This window comes from Meriones unguiculatus, chromosome 20 (assembly GCF_030254825.1).
Source record: "Meriones unguiculatus strain TT.TT164.6M chromosome 20, Bangor_MerUng_6.1, whole genome shotgun sequence".
NCBI classification, from domain to species: domain Eukaryota; kingdom Metazoa; phylum Chordata; class Mammalia; order Rodentia; family Muridae; genus Meriones; species Meriones unguiculatus.
In genome coordinates, this window is record NC_083367.1 from 61786274 (window position 1) to 61804424 (window position 18151).

General features: G+C 43.7%; 1 protein-coding gene across 4 annotated transcripts in view; it reads left to right on the plus strand.

Annotated features, from left to right (window-relative positions):
- Prkn (parkin RBR E3 ubiquitin protein ligase) overlaps positions 1 to 18151 on the plus strand; it is a 1198654-nt gene that overhangs the window by 988642 nt on the left and 191861 nt on the right. For 3 of the 4 annotated variants that reach the window (XR_009587862.1, XM_060373144.1, XM_060373145.1), the window contains one exon: positions 14206 to 14267. The exons of the other annotated variant lie outside the window; for it this stretch is intronic. Coding sequence is in view for 2 of the 3 variants with exons in the window: in XM_060373144.1 (XP_060229127.1) it covers positions 14206 to 14267 (62 nt within the window). In the remaining variant the exon portion in view is untranslated. Of the gene's footprint in view, positions 1 to 14205; positions 14268 to 18151 lie in introns of those variants that run through there. 4 annotated transcript variants of the gene reach the window in all.

Consider the following 18151-nt stretch of genomic DNA (forward strand, 5'->3'; position numbering starts at 1 on the left):
AGCAGAGCTTTATTGCTCTTGTCCATTTATCATTTATCGGCATTGTCTCTTTCCCCTTTACAGCATGTGTTCCACAGGGAACATCAGACTGCTTTTTTGTTTTTTTCTTTTTCCCACTGATATAATCCAGGTCCTTCAGCGGTGCTGCACTAAGTGGCTGTCGTGTAGGCATCTGTTGAGTGGTTTTCTCTTCTATTGCTCATGTTTCCTTTTGTGGTTGCTCTGATTACAAAACAATGCTGCAGTACAACCTCTTTCTGTACAGCTATGCACCTCCCTCAGATACATATCCAGGAATAAATTGCTAGGTGAAAGGTGTCTACTCCAAGACTTTCTAACGGGCTTAGGATAGATCTTGAGATTTGTCAAGTGTTGGCTATTGAAAAGAAATGAATAAACCTCCTGTTGCAATGTAAATATGAAACTATCAGCGGGGAGAAGAATTATTAAAATAGGCTTGGCTTTATTGACCAAAGTAGCGATGCTTTGAATTGGATTATGCAAAGTTCTACTGGTGATTTTTAATGCAACTGCCTAGTCTAGACACCTCGGTGAATTTTCCACAGATTTGTTGAGTTCCCCTCTCAAGTAAATCAGAAATGGCCGTTTCAGCCAAGTGCATGGAGATCCTAATCAAGTTGACTAGCCGGCAGTTACAAGGCACCCACTGGCTCACCCACAACCAACCCATGCAGCCTGCCCCAGCCTGCCCCAGCCTGCCCCAGCCTGCTTTTCGTGTCAAGGTCATCATTCCATTTTGCTGTGCTGACTTTGATCACCTCAGATCTCCACTTATTTTTCATGTCATTTTGTTGTTAGCTGGGTTCCTTTTCAAAGTTGTCCTTAAGGGAAGAATAGAAGGTAACTGTCAGCACCAAGCCTACGTCGGGGATTCTGAGCTGTAGCCAAGAGAGAAATTAATCCTCAAAGCATTTCACACCAAACAGCAGTGATCTGCAAATTGCAGATTATTTGGGTCATGTGGCCTGTGCCAGAAGCACATCAGAGAGCTGAATCCATTTCCATTTTTATCCCAAGCCTGGGAGCACACGGTTTTCCATCGAACCCAGAGGATATCACAATTGCCCCTGTGATGATTTGCAAGAAAATTAAAAGGAAAAAAAAAAGTAGGGATTGAAGGCTCAGGCAGTTTGTAGCATTTTCAGTGGCATGTGTTTTCCAAATGAGTTTCCCCGTCTTTCCAGCATGGTGATGGAAGAAAGTCAGCAGAGGCTGCCTGTTGTTGGGTTAATCCCTAATAGCTCCAAGTTTGGTTTTGCTTTTCAGTGTTTCGGTTGTTGCTGTTTTATGAGTGATTCTATATGAATGAGTCAAAACCTTGCAATGCAGTTCACAGAGGAATTTCCCAGCTAGATAACTTAACATCTTTAGTTACAGTATAAGAACAGAACAAAAGGCTGTGGATTACAGTTACTGACTGAAATAGAGAACAGTTTCAAAGTTGCCATTTTTTAAATTAAAATGTCTTCATATTCTTTTTGAAAAGTCTCTAATTCAACCAGTTCAGGAGGCTACTCAGAAGGCTGAGGCAGGAAGATCACAAATTTAAGGCCTGGGCTATAGACTGAGTTCAAGACCAGCCTGGAAAACTTGGTGAGAATCCATCTCAATCAACATTTAGTAGTTTTTACTAGAAAAATAACTCAGCACTGCAGTGCTGGTTTAGCAGTTTCTAGTACCATGAAAGGAAGTGAAATAAGAACTAAGTTCTCTCTAATACTGTGGATGCAACTTATTCTTATCTGCAGCAAACTGATACAGTGGTAGACAGTCAAAACCGCAACCAAAGAGCACAGAGCCCGTGTGAACATGGCAACAGGATAACCCAGCGTGAGATAAGCAACCAAGTCAGATAACCTAGGACAGCAAAATGGGCCTTAAAACTGGGTCCAAGGCAAGAGGAAAGAGGCAAAGAGAGCAGAAGGACCGACCCGCCAAGGAAGGAGAGTGCTGCCGGCAGAGGAATGGCTTCCTGGTGGCAGTGCTCCTGTTTCCCTGAGCAAAACAAAGCGCTGTGTTCAGAACATATGCTCTGAAGCAAAACTGTGCTCCTGCGAAGTGAGAGTGTGGACACACACATGCCAAGGCTGACAGATCTCCACAGAACCTGTGTATGAAATCGCGGAGTCACTGGGAGGCACTTTGGAGGGATCAAAGTGGAAGAAAATACATTTCAGAATGAGAGAGAAAGAGTCTAAACTTTGAATCTGTTTAGAAGCAATGAATTTGACATGAACTTTAGCCATTGACTACAACAAATACAAAACCAATTCAAACAAACAAAAACAATGTGAGCCCTTATGAAGGACCATGACACCTTGAAGAATGAGCTGGGACTCACCAGAGCTGAAGGGAGGATCTCACTGGCCAGTGAGCAGATACAACTGCCGTGGGGCTTCTTGACATCCAAATGACAAGCAGCTGCAGTGTAGAGCTGATAGCCAGGGAATAGGTTGGACTCAGTGGCTACCCTACAGTAGTTCAGTGCCTGTGGGGCAGAGAACTGGAAGCAACAGTAGATGGCTTCAGGCAGAGCAGTAACTGGGTGATATGAAGAGAAATGAAGGGAGAGCTGGAGAGGTGCTTTCAGAAGGGGCAATGTGAGCTAATGTGAGATTCTGCAGCCTAAAGGAAAGAATGATGACCAGCACAAGCCACCGCAGCAGGTACCTACTAAGAAAGGCTCCTGTCAAGAGCCCCTCATTCTCCCTCAAAAGCCCAGTGCACATAAGCTCTTCTCTAATGTCACCACAGCCATCCCTGAAGCCCTTACCTGGTTCTCCCTCCTGAAAGCAGTGGCCAGACTGGGCTTTCAATGGAGGGCTAGGCCCATAGTTACAGGTGTGTATGGAGCCTGTTGACGATGGAGGCAGCTGGGAGCTAGTGGAGTAGGAAGAGGGCTAAGGGCGGGGTCTGCCTATGCAATCCAGCATCATTGAGGAGCAAAAGAAGTCTGGGGTCAAGTAATTGTGGTAATGATACTTGCTTTTTTGCCCAATGCTGGAATGCTAGTAAATTTACTAGCTGGTTACTCGCATGCCTCGCTGGGTGCCTGTGCCCATGGATGCCCCTCACGCTATGACTCTCTTCAGACAGAAAAGGGATCTTGGAATTATAGCCGCCATTGTTACTGCCATCTCATTGGCGGCTGTTGGAGCTACCATCGCGGCATTAGCCAGGAGTCATACTGTGCAGACTGCTCAGACCCTGAATAACCTTTTAGCCAATGTAGCTCATGCCTTAGATGTACAAAAAGGAATTAATGCTCAACTAAAAGGAGGCTTGATGGTGTTCAATCAGAGGATTGACCTTGTGCAGGAGCAAATTGATACCCTATGGCAAATCGCTCAACTTGGCTGTCAATGAAAGTATACTGGACTTTGAGTCACTAGCATACAACATGAGAATTTTCCCTGTGCTGCAAATCTGTCTAAACAATTGTCTAGCTATATTTTAGGTAATTGGACTGGAGAATTTGATACTACAATGGAGCAGCTGAGAGTGGCCATTGTCACGGTAAATTCTACCAGAGTGGACGCAGGACTAGCCACAGGATTATCACCATGGATTGCTGTAGCCATGAATCATCTGAAGGAATGGGTGGGCATGGGAGCATTAGCAGGCCTTCTGGTGTTGGTCTCCTTGGTTTGCCTATGGTATATATGCAAGATTAGAGTCTCACAACAACGTAATGCAGCCATGACCATTCAGGCCTTTACAGCCATTGAACCAGGACAGTCTCCCCAAGCATGGTTGGCTACCATAAAAAGCTAAAATGTTACGCTCAGGATGCGAGGCTAAGCACTGCACTCAGGGTCAGCCGCTTTCGACCCAGAGAAGAGCATGTCTGATTGCATGTGGGTTGATGCCCCAGGTCCCGCCTCTGAGAAAAAGGTATCGGAAGGGTCTGATGCTCTATGGGTGGATGACACCTAAATGAACATCAGTACAAAGTCCCAATTCATTTCTAATATCAGAGGTCAGACCTCTACTCTTGCCTGATGTGTCTAAAACAAAAAGGGGGAACTGTAGAGAGCTGTGTAATGCCGCGCCTTAAAGATGGAGCTGGTTTCCGCCTTCCACCTTCCCGATGGTGAGTGCTCTCTGTCACAAACGACTCCACATTTGGCTAAGCCTGAGGATCTGGCTTGCTTCCATGTACGTGGACCTATCTGCATTGTCCATGTGGCATGCTGGGGTTGGCTACCCAGAGGCTATTTAAGCTGTGGGCTGGCTTTCCCCAGGGTCAGATGATTGTTCAAGGTTCCTGAATAAACTGCATTGAAAAAAAAAAAACAAAAACAGAAGTCTGGGGTCAGGAAAAAACAACAACAACAAAACAAAACAAAAACAAAAACCAGCATGGTCACCTTCCACACTCTACTGGCAGATATATTTGTCAAAGGGCAAAACAAGTTTAACAGTTTGTTCATTTAGAATTTTTGACTATTCAGACAGAAAATGTTGCTGAGATTAGGAAAGAAATATGTCACCTCACTCTACCTCACATATACCTCTAAAAAAAGACAGGTGAACAAGAGAAAAAGTCAAGAGTTTCTTGACACATCCCCTCACATCCTGTGAGGGAAACCCCCATGAAAAGTGGGTATGCTTTGTGTGATCTCTTCAACAATGACAAGCAAACTTCAGGAGTCAAGAGGCAAGACATATGGTCTCCAGCTTCCTAAGGAGGGAAGCTGTGGGAGGTGAATTTTAATGTCTAGGAAGAAACTAGTGGCATGAAGTTTGTTTCATTCTTCTGGTGCTGGTGAGAGGGGTCCAGGAAGATCTGCCTAAGAGTAGAATGAGAGAGAAGTATAAAAGGAGTCTTTCTCTGTTGACTGCTTTGTAGTTGCCTTAACTCAAAACTCTTTGTCTATGTCTCTGGCATAGTTGTGTTCTATGCCCACAGACCGGAGGTCTGTGCTAGGGTGGGTCTAGCTATTGTTTTCAGAATTTGGAGGGCGTTGCCAAGGAGGGATGCTTCATATATAGGCAGGACAGGCAGACACCAGATGTGGGATATTAAGGTAAGGATGTGCACGCAGCAAGGGGAAAAGCTGTGGAAATAAGTCTCAGAAACCTGTAATGAATGAGATTACAGATAGGGCCTAGCTCATCGTCACCTCAAGCTCCCCAGCATCTGGTCCAGTGTCTGACACTAAACCCATGAACACAATGGAGACAGCGGACTGGAAACACCCCTGGCCATCACATATCAGTTGAAAATGCTGTTCACACCAAGGTCAAGCCTGAGAGGTGGCGAAGGGACAGGACATGAGCATCTGGTGTTTCCTGAGTGTGCATTCCATCCAGATGATCTCAGGAAAACTGCATGTTTGTCCCAGGAAAGAAACTCGAACGATTACATTAAAAGAATGGAGGTGGCTTCAGTTGCTCTGCCTCCAGTATAAGTGTCTAGAAAAACCTTTCTAATAATAACGTTTTGCTACTAAAATGGAATTTGTTAGGAGACCCCTGGCCCCAGTCTTTGGTCATGGAAATAGTCCATCAGGCAGTATGTCGGGGAATGCTAAGAGCAGTAATTCCATGCTGAAGGAGAGGTCAATCCAAGTGCAAGATCTGTCATTCTTCAGAACATTGTTCCGTGTTATGTGGCCTGTCTCCAATCGCTGAACAATGAAACTCCTGCAAGTCTGTGAGATCCAGAATTTCACTCTGATCGCCACTGATATAAACAGAATCAGTAGATTGCATCTGGCAGTCTTGTGGCTGTGTCAGGAAAGCTCTTTTGATATTTCAACAATGGTCTGAGTGACTGCCCATCACAGAGGCTCCCATCTGAACCATCTCTACAGACCTGGCCTCAGTTCTCTACCGTGGGTACAGCTCTGTTGTCCCTGAGGTTAGCTCTGTCTTGACATGGCCCATATGGAAATGTGCACATGCATGTGGACACACACACATGTGGGTGCACACACTTGCAGATGCACACATACAACAATGTACATAAGCATATACATACAAAGTCTTACTGGCTTGCCATGTGACATAAAATCATTTCTGAAATATTAAAATATTGACTGACAGGACAAATGGACTTCTTACTCTCTATCTGTAACTTGGGCCTAGATTTGTCAGTCATATAAAGTCAGGTGCTTTTCAAAGCTCTTGTTTGCAGTTAGATGATGCTGAGTTAAATATATACTAACCATATCTTCCTTAGCTTTTACGATCTGTTGTCTTTAATTTTTTAATTAAAATGCAATTAAGGCATTTCCCTCTTCCCTTTTCTACCTCCAACCCCACTCATGACCCCCACTCCCTGTCAAGTTGATATTGATGGCCTCTTTATTATTATTATTGATACATGTATCTACATACACATGTGTTACTTGAGTGTACTAGATTTCAGGGATGACCATTGGTATAACTAATTAGGGCTCTTATCTCTAGGAAAGACTAATCCTCATGCTCCAAGAACCTCTTAGTTGTACATAGCTACTTATTTAGGAGTGGGGCCCTGTGAGATTTCCCCCTTCCACATAAACATGACTATTGTTTAGGCGGCCATGTTGCCGAAGTATTGTGGATGTGACTTCTCCGTTTCTAAGAGACCTGATCTCACATCAGACTTCCTGGTCCTCTGGCACTTACAATCTTTCCACCCTCTTCCCAGAGGTGTCCCTGGAGCCTTAAAGCCAAGAGTTGTTCACTTTCTGTGATGTTCTTTATCTGCATAAAAAAAAAAAAAAAAGTTTCTCTGACGAAGGGTGAGAGCTACGCTTACCTGTGGTATAAGGATTCTTTTTAGATGACAGTTAGGAATTGTGTTGGTCTAGTAAAGTAGAAGTCATACGTTCTCCCTCTAAAATCCTTGACTTTTCTAGCCCTGAGTAGCTGGCCAAGTTTCCAGTACCAGGCATAGTTTCTTTCCTGTTTAGTAAGCCTTAAATCTAATTAGATATTCTTTGGTTACTGCCAAGATATGACTGCCATTATTGTAACTTTGGAATATCTTGACATGCTGGTCACACTTGTGGTTCATAGACATCACAGCTGAGCAAAACTGTTATTTAATTTACTATCCTCCCTTGGTGGCTTGCATATCACCTTCAAGAAGGAGGCTTTCAGATCAGATCCAGCTTAAATCATCCAAGGTCAATTTCCTAAGTGTGTGATGTCTTCAGCAATAAGCATTTACCTTCAGTCTCTGAGAGGCAACTAAGTATATTTGCAATAGCCTATATTATATTGAGAATCTTTTGAACTACCTTGACCATCAACTTGAAAGGAGATTTCTCATACTTGGTACTAGGCCTTTTGTTGGATAATCTATGACTCTTGTGGGGAGTATTGTCAGTCCAAGTGTCATAACTTTAGGATTATATACTTGTTTGTGTGTGTATAATGCAATTTTAGGTAAATACAAAATAATATGCTTCTTCAAGGCTTTTTCATCAAACTTTCTCAGTGCATTGTCCTTTTTTCCTTATTCTCCTTCTGTATTGGCCCCTCCCCCCCATCCCTTTCCAATTAAAGCTCTTGTCTTGATTACTTTACTGTTGCTGGGGTAAGACACCATGACCAAGGCAGTGTATAGAAGAAATAATTTATTTGGGGCTTACAGTTTAAGGAGGTTAGAGTCCATGACCACTGTATCAGTGAGCATGGTGGCAAGCAGGAAGGCAGGGTGCTAGAGCAGTATCTGAGAATTTACATCTTGATTAGGCAGAGAGAAAGGTACAGAGAGAGAGCAAGAGAGACAGAGAGACACAGAAACAGACTGGTCATGGCACAAGTCTCTTGAAACCTCAAAGGCTGCTCCTAGTTGCACACCTCCTCCAGCAAGTTCACACTTTCTCATCTTTCCAAAGCTGGGGACCAAGTTTTAAAATCTATAAACCTCTAGAGGTTATTGTCATTCCACAACATTCCACAGGCTGGGGTCTAGACTGAATTAAAAGGAGAGTGTGAGCCGAGCATCACTGTTTCCCGCTTCCTGGCTATTAATACTACATGACCAACCACGCTATGCTCCTGCTGCTATGACTCCCCTACCACAACAGGCTGCATCCTCTGGACTACTAAGCCAAATAAGCCATTTGTTCCTTAAGTCTCCTTCATCCAGTACTTTGTTGTAGAAATGAGAAACGAGACAAACCAAGTGTATGCCACTAATTTTGGAAAGTTCTCACGCACCATTTAGAGTATTTTGGCTGCAAAGTATTTTCCTTCTCTCTGTGGCCTTAGAGTGGCATGGATCTACCTCTCTCTGTCCCTGTAACAGTGAAAGTCTCGTAAGGGAAAATCATTTCCTTCCAGTCAGAGAGCAGGAGCCCAGACCTGGGCAGAGACCTAACATTCCTGATGATGGTCCTTTAGCCCATCTGGAATGTCAGGTCTCCATCCCAGCCAGGGTTCCACTCTCTTGATGTGAAGGAAATAATTTTCTCTTTATAGCCACTCCTGTCTTTGGAAAATTTGGAGATGGCATCATGGTTCTTAGATGCTCCTATTTTTCTATTTCAAATTGGCAAGTTTCTTTCCTTCAAACTTCTGCCCATCAAAAGTATTTTTTACTCCCTCATAGTACGTAACAGTTTCTCAGCTCCCGACTCTGCTGTGTCCCATCTGTTCTTGCGTGCAGTACACTTTTTCATTAACGCTCTCAACGTATTAATCTTTGTTCAAATTCCCCGCTTGATAATTCCACCCTCAGTATCCTACCTCAGTCAATCGCTCATGTCTGTTTTGTCTCTTTGTGCTGTGTTTTTCCTTGACTATTAGTGTGGCTTCAATTTCTTGCCGAAACGTGGACGTGGTATTTGGGGAACTGGGACCTGAGGTATCTGGGCCTTTGATGTGAAGCTATGTGTTAAACTGCCGATGATTGTGGCTGTGATTCATTAGTGTGGGTTGTACCTACGCGTGCAGAGGTTTCAGAATCCTCGCATAGCCCGGGGTTTTGTCTCCTTTCTATTTGGTGAGGGAACTGGATGGAACCCACGGTCTCTCGCATGATAGCAAGTGTTCTACCACTGAAGTGTATCTCCAGCCCATCTCTGGAATTCCCAAGCCCTCCTCCTCTGTGCATTGCTGCTCTTGCAGCTATAATCCACTGTTAGTCTACTGGAATCCTGTTAGGGATGTAATTTGTTGTGAATGGGAGATGGATTATAATCTTAGAGTTACAGGTCTGTCTTTTACCCTCTAGGGGGGGCTGTTACTTGAGACTTTAGCCTTCACAACAGCTTCTGTGGTGATAGCCAGCCCTTATCCATGGATGTGGTATTGTCTGTTTCTAGGGACCCTCCACACTTGTTGACTGTACCCCCTGCCCAATCCCGCGCAGAGACGGGCTGGCTAGGGGACAGGGATGTCTGAGTCCTTCTCACGAAAACAGAGACTTTTATTAGAGGGAGCTACAGGTCCTCAGTTAGACAGAAAATTTTATAGGTGGCTGTTCTTAAGGATGTTTCTCACCCCCCGCTACTACTATACACTTCCCCCTGGGGAACCTAAGAATTAACAGCCAATCTTCCCTATAGACTTAGGACCAGGTTTGGCCTGAATGCCCTGTCTGTCCAGATGGTAAAGAGTGCCTTACCCAGGGACATCACTTCTCCTGTGGGCCCAAGAAAACTGATATTTTGTTTTCTCAGACCATTCTTCTTGTAAGGATGAGCATACTAACTTTCAACTCTTTACATGTCAGAACTGGGAAACAAGAAGCCCCACCATTGCTTCTCTGCATGGTAGATGGTGTGGTGATTTTTTTTTTCAATAGCTGCTTCTCCTTTGAAGAAAGAAAATGTTTTAAGATAAGTAGCATTAGATATGGGAACAGCATTAATGACATTAGCAGTAATTGTGCTTGCTTGCTTTTTGTTCACACGACTGTAAAGATCTTGCTTTCTTTCATATGCATTCAAAACAGCAGTTCAAAGCAGACATTATGATAAACTGATGCTTACAGTGGCATATTTATTCAGCTGCATATCCACACCATCTACCAAAAACCAAAGGACCTGGTACAGAACCAGAACCCCAGGCAGGCCAGAACTTGGGTCAGAAGGTATGAAGCTACAATTTCAATAGTTCCTTGTTGTAATGTATATCTCTACTTGCTGTAGCCAATGGTGACAGTGTCTATGGTCCCTCTACCTGCTATGACAATGGCTATAGGCTATTCTGTGTTGTAATGTATACCTGTATTTGCTGTGTCCAATAGTGACAGTGGCTGTAGGCTATTCTTTTTGGAAAATCAGATGAAAAGAAAAGGCATGAGGAAAAGGACAGCAAATCAAGGTTGGATTGCTAAAGAGGACTATTTAAATATAGATTTGAACAAACTCAAAGCAGTAGAAATGGAGGAGATGGAAGAAAGGGCGAGTTGTGTCTTTGAGGATCTGAGAAGGAACAAAAAAACAAAAAACAAAAAAACAGTAATGTGTTGAGAACCCATCCCATGTTTTTCCTCTTTCAGCTCCCTCCCATTTTATTCTTGTCTCCCACTAACCTAAATAACATGCAGGGAAAAAAAAAAAAAAAAAAGATGTCCCGATGATTAGTGAGTTTATTTGTGAATGGCAGAGTGATGCAATGGGAACACACATATCCTCACTAATGAGCATATTAGAAGGGCTTGAGGAAAGGAGAAGACTTGAAGGCAAAATGGGGAGACTCATAGCAGATACATATCCTTGGTCATAAGCATCGGTAACAGTGGCCACATGGTCCAGGGCTGGACAGACAGCTGCTGAGATCATGGCCTGGCAGAAGTGTTCTTTGCAGGCTTGTGATGACCTTGTGTAAGATTACAGGTTTAGCAGATTCCTTGTGAGCATTTCTTGCTATGGGGCATGCAAAACTTTTTCTCCTCGTGGTATTTTAGTTAGAACTTGACACAATTTTATCCAACAAGTCTCTCACAGTCTACCTACACTGACATCTTGTGCACCTGTCATACATTTCTAGCTTTTTGAGTTCTAATCTCCGTCTTTACACGAAGTCTGTGCCTGTCACTTCCCTTATTTATGTCCCCATGTTGGGTACAGCCAGTGTGTAGTACTCCTTGAATATCTCAAATACCTTGACTCTAGCTACTTCTCGGTGTATGCTGGACCCATCCTTGTTTGTTAGAGCAGGTGCTCAAGGTAGTTGTGAAATCTTCTGCTCAGGATGTTTACCTTTGGGCTATCATTGACATCAGTCCTTTACTCGTGACTTAAGAGAGTATCAGAATATAAATTCCGAAGATGAGCTCATTTTAAATTCTGTTTCTTGTCTTATCTGGCATAAAAATAAGTTAAGACTATTTTTCTCCTCAATTTTGAGTGATGTCAACAACTGCTTATAAAGGAGAAAAGAAACTCTAAAACTTTTAGATTAGACAGATTATTTTATGATAATATTTTTAAATAGAACTAGATATAAACTGAGGTATAAATATCTAATGCTTATGTAACTAAGAGGCCAAAATAAAAACTTGCAAATTAAATGTAAATGAAAGTATAAGATCAGAGCAAACAAACTATTAATTTAATATGCGCGAGCTCTGATGTTCTGCTGACCCTGGACGGGCTCCTGAGCAGCTGGTACAGGTCCTCCATCTCCACCTGCCGGCCTGGGCTGTGTACCACCCCCACTTTCTGAGCATTTTCCCCTTTGTCACTGTCCAGTCCCTCAGCACAGACCCGGGGATGGTCATACCTCCATGATGCACCTCTTGCATTCTGTCCACCTCTAATTTCCATCATCATTTCAGAAAACTAAGCCATCTCTCCTTGCTCCTGAAGAGGTCTGAAGTAGGAAAACTGTCTTGCATCTGGGTTTCCATGGCACTTCTCAGGTACACTGCCAATTGAATGGCACACCCACCTCCACTAGTTCTTTAGATGTCCATCAGAGCAGCTTCTCAGGCATAGCAACCCTCCCTGGGGAGGCTCCGCAGCCTCTGGCTAGAGACCCACTCTGCTCTTACTTCAAGAAGCCAAACTTCCTTCTCCATGGTATTGGACATGACTGTGGCAACTAATTCATTATGTTTGCACCAAAAATATTTGCCTCGGGTCTTTCATTTATTTTCTTTAATAAAAAAAAAAATCTCCTGTACTGCCTCAGTGAATATTTATAAATCACCTTCTTGCTATGAGGTGCTGTATAATATCTAAGACTAAAATGTGCCCCAGTGCTTGCCATGGCCACAGAAATTCAGAATTTGAGCTGACCCAATTATATTACTCAGGGCTCTCAGAAATACAGAACCAGTAGGATACATACGTGGGGGTCACTATATTAGTCCGGATTCTCCAAAGGGACTGAAGCAATATAGTAAACTCTCTCTCTCTCTCTCTCTCTCTCTCTCTCACACACACACACACACACACACACACACACACACACAGGAGATAGTAAATGGCTTATAGGATGTGGTTTGGGTAATCAGCAATGACTGTCTCATACTGCAGAGGCTGAGAACATGGGATCTGCCAGTCCACAAGGCTGGGTGTCTCAGTATTTCCAACGTGTTGCTGAAGAATCACTGGTCTTGAAGAAGTAGGTTCTAATACCACTACAGGAATGCAGCAGCCACGGGACAGATGAGTTTGCCAGCGAAAGTGAGGGCAGGCAGGTGAAGAACAAAAGCTTCCTTTCATCTGAGCTATGTCTAGAAGGCGCTCTTCACATTTAACAGCAGGCCTCCCTAGCACAAATAACCTGAAGGGAAAACTCCCTCACACAATTGCCCAATGGCTTGTGTTTTAGCTGATTCAAAATCCTCTGGAGTTGACAATGAAGATTAGCTATCACAAAAGCTTACGGGAGAGGATGCATTGGAATTGGTGCACACGAGCATGGAATCTGAGAAATCTCAGTTTGCCCTCTCAAGCCAGAGAGCCGAGCAGGTGTGGTGAAATTCACTTTGAAAACAAAGGGTGAAAAGAGGAGGGGCCGGACCTGATACAAGTCTCCCTTGAGAGGATTAAAGAGCAGGGGCTCTGAGGTTTGAGGGCAAGAAGCAGTGTTCTGGGGGAGCTGTGTGATGCAAAGCTGCTGTGGTCAATCCAGCAGCTCAAATGCTACAAACATCCGTTTTGCCTCCTCTCCAGGTATCACATTGGCCAGTCAAGTTTACACATAGAATTCTCATCATACCAAATCCGCTTTAATATCCTGTGTCAATATTCAGCCCTATGTGGACAGCGCTCTTCACTAGCCTGCACTGTAATTCTGTCCTACCTTCTAGAACAATACACAAACACCCGTGCAAAGGACAACTTCACCTATGTGAAATTTCGTTGTTTCTTCACCTGCCCTCACCCAGAAAACCCTCTCAGTTCCTTCCACCCTTCTTGCTTCCTGGTGCTGAGTGGAGGAGGACTGGCTCAGTGGCTTCTTTGGTGTGTTCTGCATATCAATGAATACATTCAATTTCCTTAATGGAAATGTCAATGCATTTATGCAATCCATGGGTCTTATCTCAGAGGAACAGGTTTTTAATATCAATTTTGTTTCTGGAGTTAATATTATGAATGACTACAACCTAACACCATGGACTAATTCTATTGAGAAGGTAGGGACAGAACATGTTTTAGCTGATACTAAGCATTTACAGATGTGTACATCCATAAATGTAAGTATGCGTATATAATTTATTTATTTATTTTTATGACTAAAGGAAGACAATGGAAAAAGCCTGAAGAGTTAAGGATGGATTAGAACTAGCAAGTGGTGGAAGTCTCTAAATGTCAGCAAACCCTGCAAAGACAGACTGCCTAGTGCTTCCGCCTCCATTCCCAAGCCTTAATGAGCAGAAGCCTTTCCCTGATGGCCAGGAAATACCACTTGGTCAACCTGTGAGACCCTACAGTCGCCAACTCTCCCCTTCCAGCCCCACAGACTCCTAGCTGCGTATCAGGGCACATTTGTAAGTGGCAGGAGGACCATCATTTCCTAAGGCCAGGTCATAATCTTCATTCCAGGGGCAGGCTGGGCTGGATTCACATGCAGGCCTTTCTTAAAGTGTTACAGTCTGAGCCTGGGCAGTGGCTAATTCTTCTTTGAAGGTCTTTGTGGTCAGTGAGACGTGTGTTTTCAGGAGCACATCTGTGTCCTCTTCAGTGTCGGCATCAGCTGCTAGTCATAACAGTGTATAAGGAAGGAGCTACTGTAGAGAATGACAGCGACACTTTTGTGATTAATTCTCCTCTCCCGCAGCTGGCTGTCCCAACTCTTTGATTAAAGAGCTCCATCACTTCAGGATTCTTGGAGAAGAACAGGTGAGTCAGCCCTTCAAAGGCCGCATCGTTGTGTCATGAAAGATAGACGCTAATGAGACAGTTTGGACCTCCCTGGGGAGGCAGCGTGTGTCTCCTGACCCACAGCACCCTGAAATAGGGAAGAAAGCCATGCCAGAGACACATGTGAGGATGCTTTCTCCCTCTTCCATCCATCAGACCCGACAGGTTATTAATTGGTACATCTGTTCCCTGCCAGAGTATTTCATCTCAAGACCGGGGTAGTAAGCAGGCACTGCATAGTGGCAAATGAACAAACAGATAAATGCAGAGATGAATTATGCCTAAGGGATCAATAGGCACAGACATTCCAGATACGTCTGTGAGTGGGGACCCAGTGTGCTGCTTATACTTTATAGCAGCCGCTTTCTATCTGCAGGTGAATATGTGACATAAAAAGGATAGTATACATGCGCACACGTATTCTTGCTTATAATTTTGACTACTGAAAACAAAATCGGCTTTCTAGATTGCTGAGTTTGCGTCTGTAGATTCAGCCAGCCTATCTGAAACTATCTGGGAAAGAAATCAACAGCAAAGACACCAGGGAGATAGCCTACAGGATGGAGTCACTTGCCACGCAAGTGTAGCCTGAGTTTGAGTCTCCAGGACCCACGTAAAGCCAGACACAACAGCTGATCCCAGTGTCTCTACAGCAGAAGAGCATGGCAACCCCCAGGCTAGCTACTACAGCCATGTGCAACAGAGAGACCCTGTCCCAAATAAGGTGAAATGTGAGAAGTGACACAAAAAGTTGTCCTCTGACCTCCTTATATGCACTGTGGCAAGTGTATGCCTCCCCTCAAATCCCATGTATACATACATATATCAAAACAAAAGCAATATAATAAATATTAGTACAAAGTGTGTAAATACTATAGAATATGTATATAGTATTTTCATTGTTAATAATCTGAGGATTCAAAAGACACTTGGGGGTGTGTATACATTATATAAGGAAGTGACTTGAGTATCCTCTATGTTTTGTATCCAGCGGAAACACTGAAACTAATCCCCATGGAAATCGAGGAACAACTGAACCTCTCTTAATCCATCTATGAAATTACAGAGTCTATATTAGTATGTTAATCTTGGCATTGAATTACCCTTGCAATACTTATACTGAATAATTGGTAACATCCTGGCTGACCTAACTGATATTCTACTGTTGATTCTTACTCTTTGCCAACCCTGACGACACAACGGGCAATTGGAACTGCATTGACTCAGTTTTGCCAGTGAATTCTGGGTTGTGTTTTGTTTGATATGTATCTAAATTCTTACCTTGCTGCTATGATAAAATACCATGAAAAAGGCAACTCAAGAGACAAAGGGCTTATTCTGCCTCTCAAGGGTAAAGGGAGGTAAATCAAGGGGCAGAAGCTTGAAGCAGCTGCTCCTGTTGCATCCAGTCAGAAAGCAGAGAGGGACAACACTTCCTGCTGCTCAGATCTTTCCCTACTCACACAGTCCAGGAACCTGGCCAGGGAATGATGCCACCCACAGTGGGCGTGGCTTCTCAGTTCAATTTGTAAAACAAAGATAATCTTTCACAGGCATATGAAAAGGCCCAGGTAATTCTAGGTCTCATCAAGCTGATAGTGTGATCAACCATCACAATATGTATGTATGGCAAAGTGCAATCATTACTTCTAGAATTACACATGTAAGTGTTTATTCAAGTCCAAGCTAAATCAGTGTCCCTGCATGCCAGGCAGTAGTTGTTGCCTGGCTCCTCCAGGCATTCATCTCCATTGATAATCTCATAGCCATTTTCACTTAGAAATTCAGACTTCTTGAAAGAAATACTAATCGTTACCCCCAGTGCTTCTGTTCAGATAATGGAACCTTCTCTCTAACTTGTACCAATATTTGCAAATGTTTCCATATTTGTTTCAGACTCACTGTGTAATTAATAGGGAAAGAAGCCAACTGTAATAATCTTCTTAGATTTGCATGCAAGTTGGGCCACTTTGCATTCTCCAAGAATTTAATCAAGCAATAATCAAAATTAATATTACCCTGATTAGTTATGGCAGTAGAGTACATCACTGTAATATTGATGTCTATGTCCTAGAAAACCAAACATCCTTCCTTCCTTTTATTCAAAGGAAGATAGGAAAGAAGATAATACTGAACACCTACTGTGTGCTGTGAATCATTCTAGGTTACAGGGATAGAGGTGTAAAAAAGAAATTTCATCAGCTTCATTTTAGCCTGGGGAAAATAAGTTCTGTCGTATAGACATAGACATGTTGGGCATATAGGTAGATATTCCTAGAGAAATACAAGACTAAAGAGGGAAAATGAAGGAGGGAGAGTGGGGTGGCCAGGGAGCATAGGAGTGTGTGTATCCAGGAGGGGGAATTTAATATCCTCCTCACCTCCACCTGAGGGGGGAACAGCCTTACCAGTCTACAGAAGAAGACAATGCAGCCAGTCCTGATGAGACCTGATAGGCTAGGGTCAGATGGAAGGGGAGGAGGACCTCCCCTATCAGTGGACTGGGAGAAAGGCATAGAAGAAGAAGGAGGGAGGGTGGAATTGGGAGGGGCTGGGGAAGGGAGTTACAGCTGTGATACAAAGTGAATAAACTATAATTAATAAAAATTAAATTAAATTTTAAAAAAGAAGCAGAAAGGTGGGGGAAGGGCAGAAAGATAGACATAGAGGAGCTATTGATTACACACCCCATTGGGCTTTGGATGCTGGGAGGGGATGACTGAAAAAAAACAATTATTGGCTGAAGAATGAATACTGGGTATGGGTGTGGAAGGAGGAGCCTGATGGGAAATGAGAAAGTTAAGGAAAATCCGGGGACGCTGGCTGGCTGAGTTAGGATGAGTCAGAATGGGTGAAGTTATGTCACTGACTTGAAATGTGTATCCATGTGGACACTAAGCTCATGTGGAACCTTCCCTGGAGAGAATGTGGAGGGTGATGGCGAGCTAACCGCTAAAGAACTGGGAGGAGGAGAAGAGGGAGAAGCCAGAAGCTGATGGTAAAAAGAGTAGTAGAGCACAGTGTATGTCTCCTGGTGGCTTGGAATGAAAAGTGATACGTCAGAATGAAAAGAGGAGAAAGGGTGTCCTTGGGCCCTTGCCATCCAGTATCAATACGGGGAGAATATAGACAAATAGAAAAAATGTCAACTGTAGTTATGGAGAAGAGACTGTAGTCCCCCCATGAGTCTTGAGACAGGGGGCAGGCCTCTTAGAGTCTGGGGCAGATAACAGATTGGTGGGGAAAGAGATGCAGAAGGTCTTCCTTATGGAATGTCCAGGGTCGCGGAGAAGAGATGGCACACATCCTGGACTTCCTCAGTGACTGCTATAAACAGGGCATATCAATCGGTGACATTCTGATGAACCATGACAAGAGTATCAGTGCGGGGTGAGGCTTGGAGAAGAAGCAGGTCTATTTCCCCAGGGCCGTGGTGGCTCCTGGGAACTAGAGGTGCTCGCCAGCTCTCCTGCGTGCTCCTGGCAGCGTACAGCAGGTAACAAAATGAAGCCTTCATACTAATGTGTGTCACAGTGTCCCCAGAGAGAGGAGTTGCTCTCCGCAACCTGGATTTTCCTCTTACAGAAAGAATAATGGCATCTAGCCATTTGTCAGAGTTTCTGCAACAAATTGGATTTCATGTTTCTGATTGTAATTATTGTTTACAGCCACCAAAACAATGAAGTAACAGCAACAGAGTGGACGTTTAAGTCAGCATAGTGTCTGTCTACCACATGACGTAACAGATACTGACACAGACACTGGCTCCTTGCCGAATTCAGTGCTGCCTGGTGGACATGAGAGCCAACTATTAATTCTTCCTGTGTGATTTCTTTCTGTTCTCAACAGCCTTTACTGGGCAT